An 11787-nucleotide genomic window follows, 5' to 3' on the forward strand; every position below is an offset into this window, starting at 1 on the left:
TTGAGTGTTCCTGTCATGAAAAGTGAACTCAAGTAAATGGTATTAGTTCTTTGGGTCAAATTAAGGGAGACCGCAATGAAGGCCTCGGCTAATGGTCAAGAACCACAGGAGGGTGGGGTTTTAATGGGTGGTAGTGTTTTTCTAACTTTTCTCCCATTGTGAGTATTTTTTAGATTATGCTGTTGTGTAAGAAATTTATTTTAAGAATTATAAAAAATACTTCCTTGTAAAAATGCATATTTTTCTAAGCCCAAGAGGTATCTAGAGATTAGGAAGGCTCAACTGGTAATAAATGCATTCAAATAGTAGGAATTCTTTCTTCAAAAGCACATATATCTAAGCATAGAAACACTCGGCATGTTTTTGTTAGCTTGTTTTAACTCAACAGTGAGGCAGAAGTACTCAGCTCCTTGTGCTCCTCCAGGAGATGTTTATGCCAACAGTGAACTAATACATGCAGCATTGAGACCTAGTTATAATAAATGACCTGCTGATTTTTAAATACATTACTGGCACTCTGGCTTTTGAACGAATAGCCTGGATCTTTGTTTAGTATAAACTGATCAGAAATGCAAGGAATTTACACGAGATAAGGATTTGGCCCAGGACTTTTTTTAGAAGTTTCTGTCTACCACAGTGCTGTTTATTCTGACATTAGATGAACAGAGAAGCATTCCTGTGAGCTATTCTAATGGGAAATGGTGAAGATCGTGTTAATTCACATAGTTGTTGCAGAACAATAAAGCAGTAGCACAGGGTTGGATTATACTATCTGTGTGAAGAAGAGAAATCACACCCTCACTGCATCTGCAGATGACACAAACTTGAGGGAACAGCAGTTGATGCTCCAGTGAGCGGAGCCTCTGTTCAGAAGGACACGTCCAGGCTAGAGGAATGGGTTGACAGGGACTTCATGAAGTTCAGTGAAGGTAAATCCAGATTCCTGCACTTGTGACAGAATAACACCGTTTGTCAGCACAAGATGGGGGAACAGCTCTGCAGAAAAGTACCTGATGGTCCTGATGGAAAACAAGCTGAACATGAGTCAGCAGCTCACCTTTGCAGTAGAGGGGTTATAGAGGAAAACATAGCCTTCTCAGAAGTAGACACTGGAAGGCCAAGAGGCTACAGTCACAAGTTGCAGGAAGGGAAAAAGATGTAAGGCAGAAGTTCTTCACTGGGAAAGTAGTACACTGGAACAGGTTGTCCAGGAGGCTGTAGAGTCTCCATCCCTGGAGGCATGCAAAACTCAGCTGGACAGAGCTTTGAGGAGCATGGTCTAATTTTAAAAGTTGGCCCTGCTTTGAAGACCTCTGTAAGTCTCTAATTTGCTTAGGTTGGTATATTCTGTGAAGACAAAGCCTTAACATAATATAATTGCAAAATAGGATTCTTTGGTGCTCTTGCTACAATAGCATTTGAAAAAATACATCATTTGGTCTATCTTGGAACATTTTATCAAAAGGATTGTTTTATTATGCAGGGACTTAAATATAAGTGTCCTCGAGCAAACTTCCCTATTTTGAACAGCTTATGTCCTGAGTTTCCAAGGACTAAGACATCACCTTCGGATGGTACACGTGAGCACATTCCTTACCTGCTGGGTTCCCAGTGGTGTTCTACATGACCTGTTTTTATTTTTTCCAAAGGAAGGTGGGCATGTGGACACTTTTGAAAATCTTGATACCTCTTTTACGTACTTGAATACCTTTTATGATTTAGGCCTAGGGCTCCTAAAAGCATGCACTTGATACATTTATCTTAGATTGAATATTGTTTGCCTGTTGTCCAGTCACAGCAATGTGGTTCAGTGCTTGCACACCCAAACTGATAGTTCATGCCCAGCTGCACAGATTTTTTTTTTTCCCTCCTGAAGTTGCTTTTATCACAGAGTATAAGATTTCTTTTGTGGTCACAGGCTGGTAGTTTTGAAAGGCAACATAGTTAGAGTCTTACATTTGGAAACCATCTTTTAGTGTTTTCATTTGATTTTCTTATCTTAATGTATCAGAGTTTCTTTAGCCTTTTCTTTTAAATGTCAGAGAGTTAAAAGCATTATTCATTCATGCCTATCAAATACAGTACAAAGTAAATTATTCCACTTTTGTTTGAGCCTGTTCATTCTTTGTTTAACAAGGATACACTGAAACAATTGCTAAGGAAAAAAATATTCTGGAATGTCAAGTAGCAAACCTTCATCTGCCACCTTGTTCTCTTGTAAACAGAAATGAGAGATTTAAACATGGGTGCGGTCTTGTTTGAATAGAGCACTCACATTAATTCAAACATGCTTTTCCTCCTGAAACTGCTTGTCTGGATTTGTTTTAGGGATGACATTTTTTCCACTAGTTTTTATTCAACAGTCACCCTGTGTTCTAGCCATTTGGGCTGCAACCATTTAGGACTGGTTTCCAGTAATTGAGCCTGAATTTATAACAGCCCCAGCTCCTAGATGTCATTCATACAAGTAGTGTTGTGTGTCCCACCTCCTCTTAAGCTCAGATGGGGAACATCAGAGCAAGACTGGAATGCTGTGTTTTAACAGAGAAGTGCAATTTGTAGTTTGGGGCTGGATTTGAGGTTAGGGACTCACTTCACGATGAAGCTCATAACCTGGAGTGAAAATGTGCAGGTTACTGACTTCAGTGGAACTTCACACTGTTTAACTTGAAAAATGTTTGTGTCGTGTTTCTTATAGTAGGCATATGCTTGTGTTGTGATCAGTGCTGGATGTCTATATCATCTTTCAAAGCCCTTACGAAAGAAGTCATTATAAAATGAAAATATGCATTAGAAATTATGTGATATGTACGAAAGCTAATTCCTATCAGAATGGAAACGCTGTGGGAGTGAACAGAAATTAGATGTGGAGCATTCATATTACAGATGCACTAAAGCCCAAACTAAGGGAAACTGGAAAATCTGCTTTAAGAATAAAGTATTTTGTGCCTAAATAAAGTGAAATTTTTGGAACTCAAAATCTTTTATATATTTTAATAATCCATTATGGATTCATAGTTTTAGTTTTATTTATGAATTATTTTCTTAATTATGTAATTTTTTTATCAGCAGTCTGCTGAAGGCAATTACTTATGTCAGTGTCAGTATGAAAAAGCTCATTTGACCGAGTGACAGAATGATGGCACAGGTTATTCTCAGAGATGTGTACCACTGTGTAGGTAATATATTGATATCCCTGAGAGAAATACTTGTATCTTTTCAGCTTCTTGCATATTTATGGATGACTCAGCTGGGGAAAATATTGAATGTACAATGGTACTACAGAATATTTTGTGTGCCCTGTGATATTTCACAAGAGGTTAGATTGTAAGTACCCCACAGTAGTAGTGCTGAGTGGAATGCAGCTTCTCTGTGAAGTTTCATGATACCCTGAGATACTAAACAAGATACATCGACAGATCCAGGAACCTTGTATAGATGCTTGGGGTGACATGGGCATGGGGAAGGACTTCAGACTCCTTTCCTTGCTCCTTCTGTTACACTATTTCTCCTGGGAGCCTTTTTGGGGACCCACATTGCTATGTGGAAGCAGAGGAGAGAGGGGGATCTATACCTCCTGCCAAGGTTCGGTTGGACAAGTGCTCCAGCGGTTCAGTGTTGTGACTAAGTGCCCTCGTGTAGTGTAACCACAATTGTAGCACCTACTGCCTCATCCCCTAATCACTGGAGCTGCTCTAGTTATCTTTTGATACCTTTTGAAGTTCATTAGGTAGAAACTCAGACCCTTTCTTAACTTTCCCTCCCCTATCACATAATTACTTAATAGTTTGAAAGATTTATTGAGCATGAAGCTTAATTACTCCATAGATGAGCATAACATTCAATACTCCCTTGGGAACGTGGCACAGTAGGCTTAGAATGGAGGGGGAGAGGTGAGGAGAAAAACTGGACAAGGGAGGAGGCTATTAATTGTTCCAAATGTTGAGATACTTCTAACATCCTAAATCTTAATACAGGAAAAATCTATGTCCCACCAGCAAAGCCTCTTTAGTACACTAAAGAGCAAAGATTTGGTTATTTACATGAATACTTGCTTACCTGTGAAAAAACCATTCCCAGTAAATCCCTGTTTAGTTTGAGTATTTTGCATTTTGAAGACTCTGGAAAAGATCCTGTAGCTTTTACTTCTGGATTTTGTTGGAAGTGTTGGAAGTGTTACAGGGACTCTGAAAAAAAATGAAGTGGACAACTATTTAAAGTTACACTCTATAAAATAGAGTTCACGGCAGTGCTTCAGAGAGAGACTAGCATTCACTATGGATTCAAGCAAAGGCAATATAATGCTCAGCTGTCATTTCCTATGAACATAATGTAACAAAAAGCAAACCAGAAACAAATACGAGGTTTTAAATAACCTCTAAGAATTAGGACTTTGAATTGTCTAGTCTTCAACTCATCACCTCCTGCCATCCACTGTGTTGGTTCCTTGGTTCAATATTGACTCATGAGGAAGTATGATATCCTCTAAATTTTCTACATTAGCAGGTTTTCACATGAGGACTCCCATCCAATTACTAACACAGAATAAACATGCTTGTGCAGCATGACCTGGTCACAGCTTACTGCAGTATGGCTGTAGGTTAATTGCAATTTTCCTTTCCTTTGACTTACACTAATGCCATATTTCTAAGTATTAGTTTTCATGATCTCTGAATTTCATTAAAAGCAAAATTATTCTCGGGGAAAAGAAATCTCATTGAATTAAATAAACATTGTAACTCTATTTAGAATGATTAGTGCCTTTTTAGCAGGCCACAGAAAAAGAGACACAAGCCTTATTAATTTACAGCGAAAAGCATCACTTCTTTCTGAGATAACACTGTGAAGCAAGTATTTTAATGTGCAATTAATTACTTCTGTTCTGTACTTTTTTTTACCTACCACTCATTTTAATAATCATGTTTCGTAGAGAATGAGGATTTTTCATTATAGTGCTTGCATTGCAGTAGAGAGGTTTAGCTCAGCCCTTGCTTAGTTTTGTGCATCTTAATAAGAAACATTTGCATTTTAATTCTTCCAGTGTGCGTTTGTATGTTTTAGGAGAGCTAGCTATGTAATTACAGCAAGGTGTGGTGACCCTTCTTACACAATGCTGTGCCCTAGAGGAAACATCCAGGTGAGGAATTCCAGCAGCAACATTCATTGGGTTCTCAAGCTGCAGGCCACCTTCGGGCTTCCCAAAATGGGATCCCAAGGTTGTGATCCCATATCTCTGTTCCAAAATGCTGTCAGTGCAGGTGAGAGATTGTGCTTCTGGAGACACAACTCTCCTCTTCCATACAAAGCCACTGCTGTGACCCGTGGACAAATCTGGTGGATCCTCAGCACTGTACTGAGCTTGAGTCTCACTGTCTTTTTCTGATTTCCCATGCAAGCTGACACAAAATGCTATCCAGAACAAACTGAGCACTATTGACTTTATAAGCCTCGGATTAATAAAATTTTATCCAAAAAAAAAATAATGGAGTAGTCCTTTCTAGTGTGGCAATTTCACACTTGAACATCATCATTTTGGATATATTTTAATGCTGCGAGCTCCAGTATAGTAGTCTTTTTAGTGAAGAACCATCTTTAAACTGTTTACCTTATCTTTTAGCAAGGTCTTCAGGTAGCATCATGTTAACATCATTATGCAGCTTCCAGACTAAGCTCACTTAAATACAGTTGTTTCAGAGAGTGGGCAGAAAGGGACCTTAATCTGGTCCTCTGTACTCTCCTCAATGTCTGCAACGTGCCCAGCTTTGCCGTTGATGCAGAGCAGAGAAGTAGATTGAGTTAAGCTGCCTGAATATGGCCAAATTGTCACAAAGGGAATTAAGAATCAGTTACTAGCACACTGTAAAACACCCAGACTTCCTATGTAAACAAGGCCAACATAGTAAAAAAAAAAAAAGGAATGAATGTTACTTTTACTAATAAGTTTGGCCATTCCTTTAATGGCCCAATGATGCACTATTAACATAGCTGGATATTTTAAGCTGATCCAATCCTAAAAAAAAAAGAAATAATGTTCTTGGCCTTGTAAAGCATAGCTTTACACACACATCTTCTTTCATACCTCAAAATGAATATCCTCCCTATTCCCTATGCATAATTTTCAATTTCCCTTCTTTTGTTTGACTAATGAGACAAGGTAACACTTCAGTTAAGACAAATTAATATTCAAATAGCTGAGAAGGAAGATAAATCAATCTAAGATTTCTTAGTGGTGCATTTTCTCTGCCTGTGTTTGGGAAGAGCTCTAGGTCTTAGAGCTATAAGGTTTAGGAAAGTCTCAGCAATAGTGCAGACAAAATTTAACATCACACATACAATGAAAAGTATGAACATAAACTTCCCACACTGGCTTATTCCCATGGTGTTTAGACCCTTCAAATACTTGTAGACATTTACCATATTTTCCCTTAATCATCATTTGGCTAAGCTTACACATACTTAAGCCTTTTAATCTTTCCTCATAAATCAAACTCTGCAACCCATGATTACTTTTGTTACTTTTATCTGAAGCTTTGCCAGTTTGATGACATCTTTCTGGGATCAAGGTTTATTCCAAAATTTGTAGACAGAACTGTAATTATTGCTGCTTCTAGGGTCAAAGCTGAAGCCCATGATGCTTAAGAAAGGGATGGTGAAAGTTTCTGAGATCCAGGGAAAACAGTGGGAATTATGCTACACTGGGCACACACTGGTGTCCTCAGAGAGAGTTCACACCAACGGGGAAGTGTTCCCTTCTACTAGAATTAATTTTGCGTGTGGATAATGCATTGATGGAGTAAGAAACTTTGCTAATATTGCAGTCTGGTTGTTAGTCCTTCAGATGAGGAACAGTATGTGGAGGAGAATTAAAAGCAAAGAAACTGCCCAGCAGAATGAGAGGTGGAAATAGGTGAGCTCATGTTTTACCCATCTCAATCTCTGCTACTGTGTCCTTGGGCTGGAAACTCTCAACTGCTTTTGGACCAGGTGGCGCCAACTGAGAACTTCTGGGAGGAAAAAAACCATGGTGCTGGTGTAAAACAAAACTTCAGCATAATTAGAAAATGAGTGCATGCAAGGAATGAAGGTGATGTCATCCGGATACACAAAGAGGAGCAGAGGGCACATCTAATTCATACTGGCTTGGATAGATGTGGGTGGACTGAAAGTTCACTAAGCCTGAGGACAAAGCAAAATGATAAATGGCAAAGTACAGCCTTAGAGAGGAAAGGGCAAATTTTAGAGCTTGTACTGAGATTGGCGACAAGCTTCATTGGGAGGTGAAGGTGTAGCAAGTATTAGGCACCCTGCAGAAAAGGCTTGAGGCCTGATGTAGGGCTTGCTGACTCTCCCTCCGTTGACCTTCGGTATTGAAACAGATGAGACCACAGCAGTTTCTAGGAAGGCATGGTGTAATTTACCACCAAAAAAAAAATGGTAAAAACATTCCTTTTAAAGTTTTACATTTCCTGTGGTTTTGGATGATTGACAACATGGATTTACCTACAGAGTATAGGCTTTCTGATTTTCTGTTTGAGTATGAACTAGAGTTTGTGACTGCTTTCTCCCAAGTGAGGGGACCTCTCAAGTCTTATCCACAGTCTAGAAAGTAAGATAAAACACAATATGATACACTTTGCTCATCCAGACTTCTTTTTCAGTCCCACAATTTACAGACGTGTTCCTTGCTGTGAGAAATTATTGAAGTTAAGCTTTCTCACATTCGTCCATTGGATTACCAGGAAAATATTTTTTAAAAATTAATGCAGAGAGAAGTTACTTTTTATTTCCAAACCCAGTAGAATTAAATCTCTCAGTGAGAGATTGTTTCTAAAATACATTGTCAGATGTTGCTCATTTCCATGCGAAACAGGATCTCCTTTGCCAAATATGCATGGTGTGTTTGTTCTGTGCTATGCATCGTGCTTAAGTTGTGTTGCTATCATTGGTCAAATGAAAAATGAAGGCATAGTTCCAAACTCTTAGTCACTGTTCTTCTGAATATGTGGAATCTCAAGGGAAAAAAAACCAAGGCTGTCCTTTTTTAAGAAACCACAAGGGCCCATGATGACCACTCAAGGTAATTAAATGTAGTGATTTCTTACAAACAATTTCATTAATTTTCCTTGAGTAATTTACATTACAAAGATAAATTCATTGTTAATAAGTGGAATGTAAAGCTTTGCTTTCAAATTTGTCAAAAAAATAGGTTTATAAGATAGGGCCAATGGGACTGTGTCCATCCTGGTCAGGTAAACCATTGTGGGATTACCAGGGCATGTTAGTATGCTCCCTGCCACAATTTTGGCTAATAGCAGCAAGCGCTCTTCCAGCCTGGGCCTATTTGAATTACCAGTAAAAACATAGTCTAAAGAACCCAGTGCCTCTCTCTCCCCTGGGGAGTGCTGTGCTCCCCACTACCTCCATCATCTTGCACTCAACATTTGCTGGTAACATTATTCACATTCATGAGGACTGTATCTCCTTTAAAATTACCCTCATGGCTGGCTTGCTGGAATGTGTTTTGAGAGTGAGTAATGTGGACTAGATGGTGGTTTTGAGCCTCCTCCAAATGATGAGGACATTGAACCCAGGTTTCTCACCTCCTGGGAAGTCCTGCACCAGGAGGCAGTGAGATGAAAGGAAAGGGCCAATATCCTTCCCTTGAAATAATGCAGTTGTCTAATGTGTGATGAGCCTAATTCTGCTGTGTCCAAGCATTTCTTGCATTTAGCAGGTTTGAGGGGGGACCTAATTTTTGGATGCAGGTGGTGGTTCAGCAGGAACCAAGGCGCTCAGGCTGGGGCTGCCCGGTTATGCCTGGAAGGAGAACTGCGTCTGGGGAGCTTCAAGTCAAAAGCTCGGCTGGGGAGAAGTGGGTTAGATTGCAGGGCTGGTCCCATGTTTCAAGGAATCTTTGTGCAAGAGGAGAGTCCATGTTTAAAAATTGCAATTTGTAATTCTCATTGCACTGAATCTGTCCCTTTCAGTGTGTGCTTAACACATCAGAAACAGAGAACCATGACTGGTACTACTGAAATGCTTGAGCAAGAGTTAGTCCACAATTATCAGAAGAATTTTATATGCTACTCATTTCTAATTCCCACATTTATCTTTTCTGCCTTTTCTGTGCGTATACTAATAATTGTTAGGCAATTGTTAGCCTACCTCCTTCCACCTCTTATCTTGGTATTCTCCCCTTTCTTTCTCTCTCTTTTTAAAATATTGAATCATGAAAACATCAAATAGAAGCATAGTTCTTGGCATTTAAAAAAACCCAACTTTATCCAGCTTGGACTTCTGATGTGAGTCTATCCTCATGCATAAGCACATTCTGGACTTAAGAATTTAGTAATGTGCTCTCTCCTTTGTTACAAGCCTGCTATTAGTGGACCAGTGTGGTGTCCACTGCTCTCATTAAAGATCAAGGCAAAACAAATCCAACTCTGAAATTACATTGTTATCAATCTCTTTAAAGTCCTGAAATAGCTTAAATTTATCTCAGTGTGCTCTGTCATCAAGCACTGTGTATAAATGCATCTTTCTACTGAAAAACCATAGCTTCTGCTCAGTTGGAACTATATTGAAAAGATCATATTTTTTTGAAAGTCACTACTGCCATCAATAATTTCATTTCCTGGCTACTCTGAGCTCAGTTGGTTTTGATGTACTCTTTTCCACAACCAGTTTGGGAATTTAAATGCAAATCCTAATGCATTATTGTGTGATGTGTTTTAAAACTTAGGAAAGACAGAAATATTCCTGTGCACAGACGAGCTTAATGATACCTTTTGTATTTTCATTTTCAAGAGGCATTTATCCCCTGAAGAGTTCCAGGAAGTCTTCAAAATGAGCATTGAGGAATTTGATCGTCTGGCACTTTGGAAGCGGAATGACCTGAAGAAAAAGGCCCTGCTTTTCTAGCCCCTCCCGGATAAAATATGTGCTTAATCAAAACAAAAATAGTCTTGCGAGAACTATCACATGCACTTGCTGTTGAACCATTGTCCAGCTTCATTGTGTTAGTATGTGTCAGGGGAAACAGGACAGAATAGATGGCAATGCATTGGAATACAGAGAATTTGCTAATCTTGCATGACCAGCTGGTTTTGTCAGTAACTCCTGGTCCTACCCAGTTTACAACGTGCAGAAAATCTAGCTTTAAATTTATTGTTGCTTGCAGTTATTGCTTGATGCAAATGGAAATTCTGAAAGGAAGAGAAAAAAGTGTAGCTGTGACAAAGGAAATGCATCCAACATTTTGTTCCATTAAGTTTTACAACACAATTTTTACAAAATCAAGTAAGTAATTAATATAAAATTCTCCAACAGGGGATCACATGCTATTAAAAATATGGTAAAAGCCAAAGAAAAGCATGTCCGCAAGCAATTATTGCAATTGTTTATGTGTGGTACTTTTTAAGAATGAAAACAAAAATATGGAAGCACCTTAATTCTACTTATATTTAGACACAGCCTACTCTCTAAAAGGTCATATTTGTCTAGAAGGTAACTAGCTATCTTTACAACACAAGAGTTTTTATTTTGTTAAGAATATATTGTGACATAAAACAGTTATAATGACTAAAATGTATACAGACCTACTTAAAAATTTAGTCCCATTCATCAGGAAAACTGAAGCCTTATACAAAACTGGTTTAAGAGTGTATTGTGCCAGTTGACTGTGTTTTCCTACTAGTTTGGGTGTTTGGAGAACTTTTTTTTTACATTTCATGCTGATAAAAATACCACGTAATCTTAATTATATGTAGATAGATATATCTATCTATAAAAGTATTATTTTCATTAATATATGTCCTAAATAAAGACATTTTTACTTTCTCCATTTTCTGGCTTTACATGGTAAGCCATGAGAACTGTACTGGCAATTGGTAGGTGTGGAAATGGAACAGTTCAGCATAAAATGTAACAAAAAAAGCTTGGTGTGCTCTATCAGTAATACATCCAATTATAATCAAATATATAAAACCCTCATGCATTACTAATTGCATGTTTCTGTACAAATCAATTTAAAAAAACCCCAAACTTATGTAATACTGATGCAGTACCTTGAAACTGTCTTAAATAACAAGCAAAGCTAACAAAATCTAAGCGTTTGATATGAGTGTTAGACCTTAGTATCTCTTCCAGCTGAAAGACTGTATTAAATTTAATAATTTCATATGGTCAGAAGTATGGTTGCTGACAAAGAATGTTTTAAAGTGAGTTGCTAGTTTTGTGTGATACTAAAAGAGCATTGCAAAAAGTACATTTTTCAGCCATGTGTCAGTATTCTGCATTTTTACTGCCTTGAATGTTTGTACTCACTTCCTATTTCACTATGTCTTTTTGCATTTCCGTAAAGTAACTGATTAATATATGCACTACAACACACTATTTCAACTGACCCAGCATTGGAAAAATCATAGCATTGAACATGCCTTCTTCCAACTACCTTTCGAAGTCCATGCTGTTGGAAATAAATATTTTCTCATGACCTAAATGTTTTGTCTGATGATACAAATGTTCAGAAAAGTCATTAAAACAAAGACATAACTGGATGACTTTGCTAATGTCTGTATAATTTTTAGATTGTACTGCTGCTCTGGATAGGGTCTTCCCATGATATTAATGTAAATAATATGCAATTTGCATTAGATTTGCTCACTGAGAACGCTCAGTGTACTTCTGAATGTCAAGTTACTGTAAAGTTGATCATGAGTTAAACAATCCATCTAGCAACTGTCACGTCTCACTAAGGAAAAGCTGCTTCAGTGGTGATGTTCAGTG

The 11787-nt window shown here is 38.1% G+C and overlaps 1 protein-coding gene across 8 annotated transcripts in view; it reads left to right on the plus strand.

Moving 5' to 3' along the window:
• Positions 1–11558, plus strand: part of ABLIM2 (actin binding LIM protein family member 2) — a 146847-nt gene extending 135289 nt beyond the window's left edge. For all 8 annotated transcript variants that reach the window (XM_074822032.1, XM_074822034.1, XM_074822037.1 and 5 more), the window contains one exon: positions 9808–11558. In XM_074822032.1, the coding sequence (XP_074678133.1) occupies positions 9808–9921 (114 nt within the window). In that variant the 3' untranslated portion in view covers positions 9922–11558. The remainder of the gene's footprint in view (positions 1–9807) is intronic.
• Positions 11559–11787: the final 229 nt, after the last annotated feature.

Source organism: Strix aluco, chromosome 4 (assembly GCF_031877795.1).
Source record: "Strix aluco isolate bStrAlu1 chromosome 4, bStrAlu1.hap1, whole genome shotgun sequence".
Lineage (NCBI taxonomy): Eukaryota > Metazoa > Chordata > Aves > Strigiformes > Strigidae > Strix > Strix aluco.